This window comes from Meleagris gallopavo, chromosome 13 (assembly GCF_905368555.1).
Source record: "Meleagris gallopavo chromosome 13, MGAL_WU_HG_1.1, whole genome shotgun sequence".
NCBI classification, from domain to species: Eukaryota; Metazoa; Chordata; class Aves; order Galliformes; family Phasianidae; genus Meleagris; species Meleagris gallopavo.
Window position 1 is genome coordinate 2,792,148 of NC_139416.1, and position 17,121 is coordinate 2,809,268.

Genomic DNA, 17,121 nt, shown 5'->3' on the forward strand with positions numbered 1-17,121 from the left:
AGATAAATCAGCTGTAGAGCTGCAAAGTACCTGGCTGACATATTATTTTCAGGAAGAAGTGGTATTTCCAAAACTTTTGTGCTGGCAATGATTATCTCCTGACTTGCTGTAGCAACAGTTTTTCCAGTGATTCGGTGCACCTGGTAAAATGCATGAGGCCTTAAGTAGCGATCATCTGCAGTTCCGATGAACATCTGCAGGTTTACAGGCTTTTCGCTGTAGCCCAGGAGCTGATGAAAAAAAGGATGTATTTAAACATTAGTTCACTTTTCTGCATTTGTCTGAAAGAGCAATACTTAGTTTGCATACTTATTCAGTCTCCTGTGTTTGGGTTGTTTTTTTTTGTTGTTGTTGTTTGTTTGTTTGTTAAGAGTGGGAGTACGAGAAGAAAGAGAAAGGAAGCAGTTTGGAATTTCTGTTTCTATTGTTGTTCTGGGCTGAGTGACCTCTGGACCATTACTACAGCAAGGGAACTATTGGAAGGCAAAGAATTCTGGATTCTGTTGTCCCCAGATCTCCCTGTACCTTCGGAAGGTCAGCCCAGTCCAACTTCTACCACAAAACGTACATAACTGAACTACACTGGCTTCAGCTCTGAAACTCAAATTCTGCTTCCTCCTTGATTCCAGCAATTCACTTGTTTGCAGGCAAGCAGGAAAATAGATGTAATAATGTTAAATCAAAAAGTCACATCTTCTTATGGCTTGATCAATCCTTACCTCTTGGGATCCTTGTTACAGTGAAGGAAAAGTACCTGTCACTAAAGGTAGACAAAGCTTAAAGTCACGGCAACTTTTATTAAATGCAATATTCTGTCCTATAATTGATTCATTTCTATCAAGTTTCTTAAAGGATTTCATTTCTTTGCATTTATGTATGTATTTCTACTGCTGATAGGCTTATATTCTTTCAAATATGTAAAATCTTTTTGCTCTTACTAAAGTTCTCAATACAAAAAGCTATATTCAGAAGAAGAAACCTAAAACCTCAGTCACTAACAAAAGTCTAGGCTACCAGAGTTGATATCCATGTAAATAAATGCAATATTGAAGCATTTACTGATATTAAAGTACACACAGCTGCTGTGACCATCAGTGTTCTGACAGGTTTCTTGCCCTGCATTTGTTAAGTCACCCATAAACTACAGCAACAAAAACAGCTCATAACATCCTGCTTTTATCATTCCACTGAAAGTGGGACATAGGGACTCATATTAATTAAGGATAATTTCCTTTTAATACTTGATGCAAGACTCCATCTTTACAAAATATTTTACTGTAATACCACAACACTCTTTGAACAAATCTCTATTCTTTTAGAACACTTAAGTATTCTTTACGCATTATTTACTCTAAGTAGATATATTAATTTAGCATTTACAGTAGCCACCTTTTCCAAAATTCTCCACACTGTGACTCCACATCCTTTTTCCTCAGCTAAAATTCAGCCTTAACATGATGAAACACAGGCTGACTGTGAGCACTGTGGAATGTATTCACTCTTAATACTAGGAACTATAAAAATTACAAGCCAGACCTATTCAAAAACTTGAATAACTTCCAAGCAGGGTCACTGTGACAAAGCTGATTTCCAATTAAAGCTATCTCCACCTTCTTTAACAATGGATACGTACACAACAGTTCTAGAGATAACAGCAATGAGACTCAGACTCATAACACTGTGCCAGTCTGCCAGCAGAGACCCTACACAAGTCTGCACAGAGCAGGAGCTTAATTCAGTGAAGCAAAGTATACCTGGTGCTGCAGGGGTACAGCTTCCCAGGCAGCATGGCTGTACTCTACATGAGCACTGCTCAGATCTGTTTCTAACACTACTTCCATTATTCCTGAGCAAAGGTTCACCCTCTATGCTTGGCTCAGATATGCTATGGAAGACACAGGTGGCTGAGTTTCCAAATGTTACTCTGCAAAGTGTGCTGGAGGAAGGGAAAGAGGCAGAAAAGACAGACAAAAAAAATCCCCATCCCACCAACAGATTAGTTACATATCAGCAACTCATCAAGTGCATTTTCTGAATGATGATCTTGTAATACAAACTTGTATGCCTGCACTGTATTCCTGCTTTATATACACTAGATTAACCAACAGATGAATGTGAAACCGAATGCTCCAACAACATTGCAAGGAAAAACGTTGTAACGAAACAGAATGCACTCATACAATAATTTAGAGGATGCATATGTAACCTACGCATGTTACAAATCAGAAACATATACATCAGGCTTCTCCTGACTAAAAGTGTTCTATAATAACATTATCATAACCCCCTAAGAATTTCATACACACTGAAAAGCAATAAAAGCTTAAACCAATCTCAAAAGAAAAGCAAACAAGCTTCCCTGCACCACCACTGAGCTGTGTTAATCAGACACTTACACTATGGCCTTCTCATGCACTGCTAAAGCACCTGTGGTGAAGGCCTGTTAAAGGTACTGGAATATATATGGTTAGGCAGAGTAATAACATGCTGGAAAACTAGAGGAGACTTCATAAAATTTTACTTTCCCATAAAGTGATTTATTATGTTTATTCAATGTTTAAAATTAAAAGAGAATGTGAAAAGTAAACAAAGTTAAACTATAAATATAAATAATGTCTACAAGTGAGTGTGACAGTTAAGTAAGCTGAGCAGTGGCAAAGAAGAATAACCTTGTCTCCTACACTGCAGAGTGTAATTCTGGGCCTGATCACAGAAACAGGAGCAACGAAGAACCAAGGAAATAGTTTTTCTAAGCAAGCAATGAGCAGCTTTAAGTGTTTTCATGTTTAAACATTGTGTTTCCAACAGCAAAAAAGATGGCAAATCTAATTGCCTACGGAAGCTGTACACATGGAGCTGAAACCTTTGGCAGCTGGGGAGAGCTGCTTTAGGTTTTAGCACTTCCCCTTTTTTTGTCTAGGTGTGCATTACAAGGATTCCACAAGAGTACACCAGCAAATTTACACAGCGTTGTTAATCGAAGAGAAGATTTTGTTGGGGGACAGTGAGTCAAAGTGTTAGTAAAAAATGAGATGAGATCTTGTGGAAAAGATGCTGCACCTCATTAGTAAGAAGGAAGCTGGAGACTACTGCGGGCTGAAATGAACTGTTTTATGGTGGTGGTAATCTCTGGAGCCTGCTACTCCTCTCAGTCTGCTCAATGGCACACTTCTCTTGAATAATGTCTTTCTGAGTAAGTTTCCCATTCTATCTATCTTTTTAGCATTTTTTGGTCCTTCGGAAAGGCCAAGGTAATATCAAAGTAGGATGGGTTAGTCAGAAACAGCAATAGTTGTCTCTCAGTTACATTCCTGCAGTATCTGTGACCATGATTCACATTCACACTGTGACAGGAACAGCTACAGATCTCTAATTCTGGTTGAGAGCTGTTTTGCATTTAAGGCACAAGTTCCCTTTTATTCACTAAATATGATATTAATCTTCCTTATTTTTAGGCCTGCAGATCACTTCCAAAAACATACAATCCATATGTACCTTGGATTAGCTACTCTTTTTACATTGCTTTGGTTTATGGTCAATACTAAGGACAGTTCAGTGGAATTAACTTCAACTGCTACTGCTTCTGAAACTAAATGAATGGAGCTAAGGTCTAACGTAAGTCCAAATACAGTATCATACTAAAAACAGTCATCTGTGAGCATACTTTTAGAGAATCATTTATGGCCCTCCTCCTGAGCTACATTCTGTGCCTAGCACAACATGAACGTGCAATTAAAGACAGCCTATTTCATATCATACATGAGAACAGAGGACAGTGCTGGATTACTTTGTTAATTCATCTTGAAATCCTACTTTATTTCACTGTAGTTGTGTTCAGCAGTACGCAGAAGAGCATGAATGTAACATCAGTACAAGAACAAGCCTGGTGACAGCAAGCCTAAGATATTGTGATAGAACCTCTACACCTCTACACCCACCATCCTTGGTCCCCAGTGGAGACTGAATTACCAAAGAATCCAAATGAACGAGCAACATGACAAACTCTCCCCAAAGGAAACATGGCATCTGGATCCTGAACCACCATTGCTGATGCAATAACAGAGGCTCACTATCCACAATCAACTTCAAATTATGAGAAATGACGTATTTGGAAATTTAAAACACATTAAGCTACAGCTTGGTTTTCATTCAAAAAATGTTGACTCTTAGAAGTGCTGATTCAATGACAGTGGAGTTAGTTACACTTCTTTACTGGCTCATCTGTGTTAGGCACAATACTGTGTAGTAAGCAGCCCAAACATTTAAGTTCAACAAAAAACATGCTACTTTTTGTTCAATGAAAATACATATCATGTTCTGTTTAAGTGTCTAGTGAAGCTCTGGTACCTGTTATTTGAGCTTACTGTAGTAGATAATTTGTACAGTGAGAACATAATGTTTCTGTAGAGATTACACGTATCAAAACTAAACCGTTTTACAAACTTCTGGTTAGTGCTGCAGAATTGCTATAATGAAGATCCTTTATAACAAATTGCTACGATATCAGCCTACGTGAGCTTCAATCACGGGTCATTCACAGAAAGATGAACAAAAACAAACTTTTTGTTTGTTTTTCTCCCCATGCATATCAATGGAATAAATGTTGGAACGCACACAATCCTACAGCTGTGTGCTACCAAAAAAAATTTACTTTTTAAAAAATATACCACTTTCCCAGGAGTAGCAAGCAGTGTGCTGCAGCCAACTAATAAGTTACTGTGTACTGTCACTACTGACCTCTAGAAACCCTCCTCTGTAACAGAATACTGATACACCACCCACTGCTTTGCAGAGGAAACTCAGCCAAGTTGCTTTTGTGTTTCTATATCGTTTCCATAGCAAAGGTCAGTGCATGCGTAAGTTAAACTAAAGCTGGAAGGCTAAAGACTGAAGGTCACAACAGGATAAGCCAGAAGAGCCTCACGCCAAAGCAGTTCCAGCCTCATTAACTACACTGCACACAGTAAACTCATGCAGGTCAATAGTTTGCAATTTTTACCAAGTAAAAAGAGAATATGTTAATGAGACATTTTCAGTCATCAAGATCGTAATAACTAGTTATTTCTTCCTTAATGGTCTCATGACAGCTGGATGCATTGCAGTGGTGTCTGTATTCCTTAAAGCAACCCCAAAGTTACAATGTAAGGTCAAAAGAGAAGAAAAGGTCCAATTATATGAAGGCAAAAAGGAAAGGAAAAACAAAGCTGTTTTCTTGTACTACGTATTTTTACTTTCTACAACTGTATAAATAAAGACATGGTATAATTCACCATGATATCTAAACAACCCTAGAAGAAAGGAACTTTTACTACGCAAGCTTTACTTTACTTTCAAACAGCTGTTTACCAAACAAAACCTGCCAGAGCTCCCCACAGTAATATAAAGGAAAAAAAAAAAAAAAAAAAAGCATCTGAGATGTTTTCGATGGAGATGTGACCAACAAGCTTGGCATACTCTGGCTAACAATACCCAAGAAGTACCGAACGATAGAATGACTAACACTGGTGGTGCGATTTCCAGACATTTACCAACAGTGGCATTTTGAAAAGCTTGAACTGAGCTATATGTACAAACCCAAGAAATTACTTCAGAGAAACTACTGAAAATCAGTGACTACAGTCATCGCCTCGTGGCCTTGCAGAGGTGCAGTAAGGGCTCACCTACGATCTCCTGTGGACTGTTCATGTGAAATGGGAGGCATTCATTGCAAGGGAACCCCATTCAGATTTCTCTGACAATACCCCAAGCACTGGCTCAGAAAGACTTAGCATGCACAGGAATAGTTATTTTTTACATTTCATTCTGAGTCCACAATGCTTTTAATGTTACAAGAAGTTAAATTCCTAATTTTAAAATTAAATGTTAAAACAAAACATCTACTTCCCCTTCCTGAACTGTGATACTATTATCAATCAGCTGATTATTTGATGTAGGAAGGAATAGCATGCACATCAGAAAAGCGTCCTCCTTCCTCATTTGCTAACAAATCTGTTTAGTCTAACTTAAAGATCTTATAATAATACAGACCTCTGGGATTCAGAACAGATAAATAAGAAATAATGAAGTATGAAAGAGCAAAAGTTAATAAACTACTAGACTGTGGCACAAGTCCCAATTAAAAGCATTCTGAAGGTCATCACAAAGACGAGTTGGTCCTGCAAAGGACCAACACAAAACTGCCAGTGCATTACTGGTATATTACCATATAATCATACAATGTACAGAACATCCTTCAAGGTTTAAAAAGCTAAATCTTCTATTTCTGAAATCTCACACACACTTGCTGCTTGCAGATAATCTTAAAGTATTTTAATACAGATTTCAAGCATATTTTGAGGAATATTTTTCAGCTCCGACTCTTGTCCCATTCTATGCTACCAAAGAAAGGAAAGCAACTCATAGTTAAAATAGCAGTAGAATCACAGAATTGTAGGGGCTGGAAGTGACCCCTATAAATCATCAAGTCCAACCCCCTGCAAAGCAGGCCCCCAACAGCAGGCCACACAGGTAGGGGTCCAGGGAAGTCTTGAGTATCTCCAGAGAAGGAGAATCCACAACCCCCCTGGGCAGCCTGGGCCAGTGCTCAATCACCTTCATTCTGAAGAAGTTCCTTTGCATATTGGTGCAGAACTTCTATGCTCAATTTTATGGCCACTTCCCCTTGTCCTGTCCCCACAGTTCCGCAGAAAAGAGGTTGGCCATGTCCTTTTGACTCCCACACTTAAGATATTTATAAACATTAATAAGATCACCTCTCAGTCGTCTTTTCTCAAGGCTGAACAGACCCAGGTCACTCAGCCTTCCCTCACAGGGGAAATTCCCAGGTCCCTTATCATCTTTGTGGCCCTCTGATGGACTCTCAACTTCACACAGTGCAGAACTGCTAGCTACATCAAACTGCTAGCTACATCAAACAATACAAGACCCGTGTTCAGTTTGCTCTACACTATCCAAAAAATAGCATTATTTCTGATCTTCCAAATTCCAGTGCCAAATTATGCTATAGACAGTTTTTCAGATGAGCCTTTCAGGGAAAGCCCATGTAACTTACAGAAAAAGCACGATCTGACTTTGGGAAAAAATAATGATTACTTTTCCACATCTTAGTAACCACACGACACAAAAACAGACAACTGTCATTACAGATCCAGTATGCCACATTACTTTTTTTTTTTTTTTTCCCCCCGTATTCAAGCATTTTCTAGATTGAGTATTCAAACACACATTAGATGCATCAGTGTGAGTTTTACTAGCTATCTGGGGGATTCTAGAGCAGATGTTTATATACTCATGTATATCTGTTCTTAGAAATATATTTATGTCTAGAATCTCATCCAAAGGTCACTGCTTTGTCCAATACAGCCAGTTGCATGATTCACACAGGCTGACACTTACTTACCTTCTCCCTTCTACATGTATTTGCAGGTTACTGTCACCAAACAATACTGAACAATTAGAGATGGGCTGCAACCTGCCTTCTGGCGATGTACAAATAAGGAGAAGAATTCAGGACAAATAAAAAAGCATTAGAATTGAAAAAAATGAAGACAGAAGGAATGGGAAAGGGTCACAAGGCACACAAAAAACCATGCTGTTTATTGGGCTGTGAGAACAATAGGGAGAATCCTGATATAATGCCTTTTACTCAAGAACTTACGTGAATTGGTCACAAGAACACCTGAAAAAAAACTGACTGCACAGAATTACAGGCAAGGAAGCAAACACTCATTTATATGAACTTCTTGGACCATCTCTGACATTTCTCAGTTAGATCCTTCCATGTAGGTTACAGTTACAGCATACTTGAATTCAGGCAGAGTTCGACAGGCTTTCAGAGGACACCTTTCTGTTCAGAACTTATCATGTTGTTCAAAAATCAGTATATTTTTTTCTCCCCTTGCAACTCCTCAGTCATGACCCACAACCTCTGTGATCATATTAAACAGAGCTGACATTCAGTCCCTCCTTCACAGGCCTCAGGTAAGAAGTTTCTGTGGCTACAACTGCATACAACAATTTTTCTTTAACAATTTTTAATCCAACATCTTTCCTCAACTGTAACACTGCTGAGTGGTCCATGCAGATTTCAAACGATGCTCCCTCTCCTCTGTTCTGGCAGATACTATTGTAAGAGTTCTGCACATGGCAGAGTAACTAAAGAAAGACTCTACCCCTTAAGTGTTACAGCTAAAAAAGACACATACGGTTCAAACAATTTCCCAATAGCTATCACTGCTCCAAATTTACATTGCATACCCGAGACACTTAATCTATGAGTGGAACCTACACAACACCTGTTGCAGATATGCCATCATTTTAGATGAAAGTTCCTCTTGTCATTGCTCACACCTACAACTTATCCCCACTGTGGCAGCACCTTGCCACAGGACACACTACTTGCATAGAGAACAAGGAGCTGAAAAACCCCTTGTACACCTGACAGAGATACCTTCCTCAAGGGGAACAGAACAAAACATGAAAATATTTGTTGTGCACAACAGAAAGTGGGGTTTTTTTGTTTGTTTTTTGTTTTTTTTTTTAATAAATAATTTTAGAACAGGAAGCTAAAAAAAGAGAAACTATTCCTGAGAGATCTGTACTGTGTTTCTGCCCATTCTGAAATGCTCTAAATCACACATGTGAGGACATGAGAAGCCCTAACCACTTTAGATAACAGGAAAATCTCATTCTAGCATATGTAGAACAAACATGTTGTTATGTACGTATGATCTGGGGCAAGAGTGAGAAATTCAAGGCATTATAATCATTCATATTAGACTCAGATGAAATGCAGCAGCTATTTGTTTAGAAGGCTTCTTAGATATGTAAAACATTAACCCACTGACTTAGGTGAAGGTAGAGGCTCTCAGAGGCTGCTTTTGTCTTCTGATTATGCAACACAAAATCGTCACACAATTTGCATGACAATTTCGAAATGTCACCTTTCCCTTAGAAGCCCTGCTGCCAAGATATTTATTTCTTCCCTGTGAAAACTGGCAGCGAGAGAAATCTCACGGATTTTTCTACTCAGGTAAAATAAGTAATGGCAAATTACATGGATTAGCTGAAACATATCCTCAGGCAAGCAGAGATTAAAGCAACAGTTATCTGCTATTTAGGAACTTTTGCCACTAAAAAGCTCAAAGTAAGACAAATGCATTACAGAATTACTTCCTTAAAGTCAATGAACTTACAAAACAAAGCACGATGCTCAACTCATTTCATTTCCTCACATTTGGAAATAAGCTGATTAAATGTACTCACAACAGATGATGCCAAATTTGTCAGAAGCTTAGTTTCCTAGCAACTGGTATAGTGCAGTATTAGTAATAGATTAATGACATGTGCTAATAGATTAATGGCTTGAAGCTACGCACTATCTTAAAATCTTTATTTTAAATAACACATCAACTGTACATGCAGAACTACAGAGGCTTCACAGCTAGGAAATTAAATGCTCTTTCCATATGCTCTTAGTTCAAAAGCAACAAAAAGTTTGAAGCAAGAAAGAGCACTGAGGCCTTCGAGCACCCATATCCTTCCTCATCTCTGACCTGCTTAACATACAGACATATAACACAAGAAAATGCCCAGTACGTTATTGCAGTGATCACACGCATGGATCTAAGTGGTTTAAGGCCAAGAGCACAAAAAAAAGTCAAATTGTAACACCTATCATGAACTGAAGTCGTACAGTAAACTTCCCTAAGTGCTAGAAAAGACTGCATCTTTGTATTTAAATGGTTTGTGTCTGCACACAATAGTATTTACTTTTCACCAAACTTGGCCCTTAGCATACTGTTTTTCACCAGCAGTGAGTGAAAAGTTAATTCAAATCCTTCTTTTGTTTCATAACAATTTCCTCTTTCCCATCAAGAACAACAATTAATCCAGCCGGAAGAGACCAAACTGCAAAACAGAATATTGATCTGAATTTGTGCTCATTTTACTTTAGAGCAGCACAGCACAATGCACATGTTTAAGCATGAGACTGTGAAACAACCATAAATACTATGCCCTTTTTTAAGACAGCATTCTTGTCACAGCAAGGTATTTCACAATTCTTATGTGAATAAATACCTTTGACAATAAATCACATAGGTTACAGAGCTGTTTCTTTCTGACTTAGGTCTAAGCACTGCTACAGAAGCATCGAGTAGTTCTGTGAATAAAAGAAACCCCATGGTATCTGACAAGTCTGGAAAACATCAGCAAAACTAGTTCCCTTAACACAAATACTAGCGCAAGACACGAGCACCCAGGGGAGAAGAAATAAATAAATAAATAGCTTCCAAACACTCAGCAGAGACTTATTTTGTCAGTTCCAATCTCCCAAGGTTCTGTTCTTACTAACGATGTATTGAACTGCAGTGCCAGCTACCTTGGCATGTGAAAGCCGTGTCTACTTGTCCTCCACTGACTAAAGCAACACAATGCTCCACAAGAAGAAATGTCCCCGGTTAACCTCTTTCAGATTCCAGCCTAGCTCAGGCATCCTCTCTTTAGCACACAAAATAGACATCCCTGCTGAGCACCTGACTCTACTGTTGTCTCTACTGTGCTATGAAATAGAGCATGTCTGCCAACAGGAGGTTTGAGCTGGTTGGGTCATGGTATTGTCACTAGGAGGAAAACACTGAGGAACTTCACAGGGAAAATGAAAGCTGGCTGAAAAGCTCACAATAAGAATGGAAATGAAGGAATGGCAGAAGATAAGAGTGATGAAAGACACTCCAGGAAGAAAAGATGTGATGACAAGATCAGTGTTTTTTTGGAGAGAAAGAGCAAGGAAAGGTACAGATGAAAAAGTCTATAGGAAGATGAAGAAGAAGAAAAAAAAAAATTAAAAAAAAATCAAGGTAAGCTATCAGAAGAAACAAAGTTGGGTATGTAGCCCAAAGAACGTGACTAAGTGTCAGTCTTTTGGAACTGCATTAGACAAAGAGCTTGGAGACTGCAAGAAAATAGTGCAACAGATTTTATTTCTGCTGGTACACCTTTGTTTATATAGCATAGCTTCAGAGCTCAAGAGAATCAAGTACTGGTAAACTGATCCTGAAGTCTGCTCAGCACTAAGACATGTACACACCTCACCTCACAGGGACATCTCAGCTTGCGTACCATACCTACTTGTACTCACAACATCAAACACCCATGCATCTTGCCCTTCAGAGATCACTATGGCAGAATTTTCATATGAAACCCAAGCCAAATTTATCAGGACCTTACATCTCACTCTGATCTCAGCAACAATTTGTTGGTGTTTGCAAAGCATACAAATACTATGCTTCAGATGTCTTTAGCATTTAGAACATTTAGCAGTAAGGAAGAAGCCAGTCAAAACAGCTGTTAATGGCCGGTACTAGGTATCAAAACAGGTAGTGCATCACCACCCTCTCAGTCAGAGAACTGCTGTCTGCACTGCTGTATTTACATGAGTTTCACTACTGAAAAAAACAAACTGTTCTAAGAGACAATAAAGCTTGCTCGATTCAGTTAAGACAGTGGAAACAATGACAAAACAGAAGGCGGGGGAGGAGGGGAGCAAGTCTTGCTGTTACAGATAAACAGCCCAAATCTAAGCTAACTCTTATATTGCACAGGTTACAGATAGAGGAGAATCTTACCCAGGAAGGAATACAAGCTTCACAGAAGGCAACAACCTACAGCATCATAAATGCCAGTAACTGTACTTAATAGAAAAAAGTTATCTTGGATTCAAGAAAGCCAGACATCCCACCTTCACTACAGGGTGTCCTCCCGTAGACGCTTTTACAGCTCCTCTGCTTCCTTCTGTTTCATAGTGAGCTCTGTGATGAGTTTTAGGCTGGACTTCTATTTTCAGTTCACACTGCCCATAATGACTTGGTAAAGGCCAGTCAAGAGGTGGCAACGAAGATGTGCTGGAATCAAGACATGAACACTATGGTTAAATGAAGTATGTCAGTTGGCCAGTGTGGTATCAAAACAATTTGTCTATAAAATAGCATGATTCACTTTCCTAACAAATGGTTACCAAACAAGAACAGCTATTAGCCTAACACTATTACTTGAAAATTCCTCAAATTTACTGATGCATTAAAATCCTCAGTTAAACATTTTGGGATTGTTAGTGCTGTATTTCTTTCTTCCAATACCTGATTAGAAGAAAGGTACTGCATGACTTCTGCCTCACATTACCAGTGCTTATGCTTAATGCTATTAATTTTTTGTCCTCAAGTGTACCAACAAGCAAGTTCAAGTGGTGTTAGAGGAAACAACCTAAGTTCAATCTGTAAGTCATTTTCAACCGTCTTCATTATTATCTTCAAATATTTTTTGTTTTGCTAAGATTGGTAAGCACAGCACCTTGCTAACTATCATGAAAACAAACACTATATGATGGTTCAATTTTTTAAGTCCAGTAGTCCTATCTAAGCATAAAGACTTACTGCAACGGCCACCTCTGAAGTGCATACTTTATTTATCCACAGATTGTACCCTTACATCCAGTAGCAACGTTGCTCCAGGGAAGGAGAAAAAATAAAATTAAAAAAATTGCAGCAAAGTAATATGGAAGAACCTCAAAGGAAACCAAGCCATGTAACATCGTCAGTTTTTTCATACCTATCATTTACCTTTATGAATTCACATACTTATTCTGATAATAACAGTCAGATTCAAGTCAATAACTACCTGGGAGAGCAGATTAATATATAAACATTTACAAGTGAACATTTATAGTACTGTGTATCACATAAGAACATACACAAGAAAAATAAATAAAATAGTTCTTACTACCATGCTTTGACCAACAGGGAAAGCAAAGTAGGTTCTAAATAGACAGACAGATACTGCTTTGTATCACTGCCTGAGAAAGCTCATTTTCATTTCTCCTTCACAGCAAGACAGGAAAAGCTTCCCCACCAATCCAAAACAATGCACATTTTCACAAACACAAATAGCTACAGATGCATAAAAGACAAATGTTACCTTCTGCAGAATTCAGCTACAATTCATAAACATACCCACAGTTGGAAAAGGTGATAACATTTAGATTGAAGGGGAGGAAAAAAAAAAAATTCTATCTAGTAAGTATCTGGATGGACTTGGGCTCAGCCTGCAACAGCATACATCCACCTTTTACTGCAAACATCACTGTCACTAGGCATGAAAAAGGGGGAGAAGAAAAGGCACCACTTGCTGGCATCTTCCCATGGGAGGACAACCTACAAGCCTGTTGACCTGCTGCTTCATGCAGTACTTCTAATGTGCACTTCAGGAGAGAGCTCACCTGGTCAATTAAACCTCATCTCCTGAAGTCCCATTCTGGGAGTCAAGGGGAGCAGGAGTACTTCCCTTTCTTCTTACTGAAAGGAAGAAACGTGAGCAGTAAATCACGCCCATGAGCATTCAGTGTATAGCAAAGACTCTTCTTCTCCCAGCATGCAGCTCTGAGGACTGGTCCTTCCACAGCAATAGTATTTACTGAGTAGGAAGAAGACCGGTGATGTCAGCAATAAAAGAGGAAACGGAGGAACGCAGTATAAGCCCAGTCCTTCCAGTTACTTACCATAGGCCAACGTGTACTGCCTAAATGCTATTACTGGCTATCAACTAGACCTTGCCATTCACTTTTATAGCTATTGAAGAAGAATTGGACTCAAGTCTTCAGTCTGAAAAAGGAAAGAAAACATCAAGATTAGAAGATACTAGACTTCTTTAAAAACTCTTTTTAGCAGGCAAGAATTTTTTCTTTACTATTTTTGAAACTATTTTTCTCTCCTATAAACAAATATGCTATGCCAAAATAGTTGGTATGCATAGTGAGCAGATACGGTCCCTAAGAGAGCTTGGTGTAATATGCACACCACAGACAATATACCAATTATTGAGAGACATTATATTGAGAATTCTATGTTAAACTCTCTCAAGAAAATGTATTCGTTGCTACTGACAGCTCCACACCTCTCAGAGAAGTTAATTCTGCAATTAACTAGTAAAAATATAGTGCAAGCTGCCTCAGAGTCCCATTGTCTCCTGAAAAAAATATTTGGAATATTACAACAAACATGGACACAGGAAAATAACCAAGTGTCTAGGTTTTGTCATTCTTTGAAAGCAGACAAAATATCAAAGTGAGGGAGGGAGGGAGCAAGCACACATACATATGCAGATCCCAAAAATATAAATCAGACAAGCAAACAACAACAAAGACTGGAAACCCTCAAAAGGTTGCCTAACTAAATGACACAGCATTAAGACTTCGAGGCTGTGCCGCATCAATCTTCTACATGCAGCAGAATACAGAATTTGCTTCAAACCAAATCTCAGCATGTTGTTGAGAGAGCACCATTCTGTAAACCTGCACACGTTCTACCAGTAATACCAAGAGAATTTCATAATCTGATTAATGCTAGTCTCCAAAAGCACATACTCCTATCACATCAAGATTAAAGGCTTTAGGGAACAGCTGCTATTAAAGGAAACTCAGAAGAACGAACCCTTCAGTAGCATCGTCAGCAGAAGCCACTGCATTTAAAATGATCACTTACTTCAGTGCTCAAATACTAATTCAGTCAACACCTTCTTCACCTGCAGTCACAATTTCTACAGCAGAACTGCTTCTGGCCACATGCATTGAACAAACACCTCCTGTTCATCGTAAGGACAGCCACAGGACTTCCACATTTCACGTTCCAAACCCACAGAAGTCAGGGCTCAGCATGGGCTGTGCCTCTCTTGCACAGGAAGAAACGAACTCTAGAAACAAGACTGCTTGCACTTGACTTACCCTTTATTTTTCCTTTTACCCTACATGCAGTGTTCTGGCCAGTGACAGCCATAGAAAATAATTCTGTTCAAACCTTAAAATGTTTATCTTCCATTTGGAGCAGTATTCCTGGGAAATTCATTGGACAGACAGCTGGGGCTCTGTGCAGACAGCAACTGCTAACCTTGCTCCCTCAGCTGAAACACATGTAACTAGCTCAGTTTTAGCCTGATGCTCTGTTGGCATTCATGCTGAACACAGGTGGAATGAAAGCTCATTTTAGCAAATCAGTATAAATATATTCCTGCTTCTCAGTAATCACAAATTCTAGTAATAAATTTTAAAGACACACACTGGCAGACCAAGAGTTAAATATGCTTTAGAGTATTGATACAGCATACCATCAAGTAAAATCTATATTCTGTCACGTCAGAACAAAGTAGAGAACTGAAGCATCTGTATCGCACAGAGGTCATATATTAAACTCTATGTGAATTTCTTTGGATTCATTAATGGGGTGTAAACACTAAAGTAACAGCCTCCCTTATTACAAATCCAAGAGGTTCGAAGTCTTCTTGCTCGTCTCACTTAAATGAGCATCTATCCTGAAATTTGCAAACACTTTTACTTTAAAGCTTTGTTATCACAGCACAACTGGTGTTATCTCGATGTAACAACGAACAGATGGATAACTACATACAGACTAAGTTTGCCTACAGTCTGCTCACACTGAAGATTTATTCTAATAAACAAATTAAAGATGGACATCCCAATAGTTATGCTAAAAATACAACATAAATCCACTCTTCTCTCTTCTCCAGACTAACAACAGAAATATTTAGATGACAGAACTGACTGTTGCAAGTATTTTACCGTCACTACAGTTACAGATTCTTTTCCTGAAAAAGTAGGTAACATTGTCAGCAATCCTAGTTTTCAGCTGTAACTGCTGGATAATTGTAGGTAAAATACTCTCAAGTTGCTATTAAGTATCTACCGCCAAAGAGAACTGTCCTGAACTGCCAATAAATGCATCAAAGCCCTTCTGTTCATCGACACTGGGACAAAGAAGCTGTGTGGCAGCCCTTCAATTCACAGCACTTTGGATTAAATTTTGATACAGTATTCTGAAGACAACTGTCAGTTTATGAAGTTGTTCTTAATCAATTTACAAATCTAACAATTCCACAAGGAGAGGCACAACGGAATAAACTAACATTGTATTTCAAAGATTTTTGCTTGTCAATACCTACTTCCAGGACACAAAAGCACAATTTGTTCCAGGGGTTAAGTAAAAAAAAAATAAAAAATGCATGACTCATTAATATCCTATAAACTGTCTATTTGCAATTTTTCAATTTATAATTAAATATTTTGCAAGCTATATTACCATTAATATCATGCAATACATAGCGCATGTAAGGACTGCTCTGAAAGTAATGACCCCTATTTTATATGTTGGCCCACAACAGCAGGGGTGGATGTTGGTGACATGGCAATAGAACCTTCCCACCAACATTCCATTCCATTTTTATGAGTGTGACATGCAGGCTCTTGTTCATCACTGGTGACAACGCACAGCTAATGGTGGTGACTATGCTGAAAAATAATGTTTTGTAGCTGAGAATCTGCTCTATCCAATCATATTATTGTGCTCTTTCTATCTGATGCAGCTTCTATGGAAATAAATAGGAAACATTACTTTCAGAGCTACTTACATGTAATACATAATAAATACATGAACTGCAATTAGTAACTAACTTATGACTACTGAGGTGCCTGCTCTTGTTTGCTGTCATAGACTACTTCAATGAGATTTCCCTCTGTTTCATTTTTATTCCTAAAACAGAAGTGAAATGAGCTTCCCCACTTCGTGAGCATCAAAATCAAAACAGTTTACAATGAAACACCTGAATATCCTGAAGTCGTGCAGTCTCACTGCACCAGTGGGACAGGCTACAAATGCTAAGTAGTTCAACATTTCACTGAGGATGCAGCTGCTAACGTAACCATTTCCACAAATTCAATACTCAGGGTATATTTTGGGCAGCAAAGGTACACAGCTTGCTTTGTTCACTTTACTTGTCAATAGATTTGGTCTTTACCTTCTTCTGCACGTATGCTCATTTTATATTTTTGAAAAGTACCAGCTTTTAAGTAAATTCTGGCATTCTGTGTCAAGTCAATCATTAGCTCTTGCTTTTGCTTTCCCCCTACCCCCTGCTAAGAAATTGCTTCATTCACTACATTGATCTCTTCACCTACTACATCCCTGAAGATCTAATCTCAAGCACTGCCTCTACAGAATGACATTATTTCAATCCCTTATTTTCAAATCAGTACACAGTAGTATGGGAACACCAACATTT

General features: G+C 38.5%; 1 protein-coding gene across 4 annotated transcripts in view; it reads right to left on the reverse strand.

The window, feature by feature from the left end:
• The window catches only part of NFATC3 (nuclear factor of activated T cells 3), a 59,406-nt gene that overhangs the window by 24,224 nt on the left and 18,061 nt on the right, over window positions 1-17,121 (reverse strand). For all 4 annotated transcript variants that reach the window (XM_085234618.1, XM_085234616.1, XM_085234617.1 and 1 more), the window contains exons 3-4: window positions 11,741-11,903; window positions 31-230 (exon numbers count right to left, since the gene is read on the reverse strand). In XM_085234618.1, the coding sequence (XP_085090744.1) occupies window positions 31-230; window positions 11,741-11,903 (363 nt within the window). The remainder of the gene's footprint in view (window positions 1-30; window positions 231-11,740; window positions 11,904-17,121) is intronic.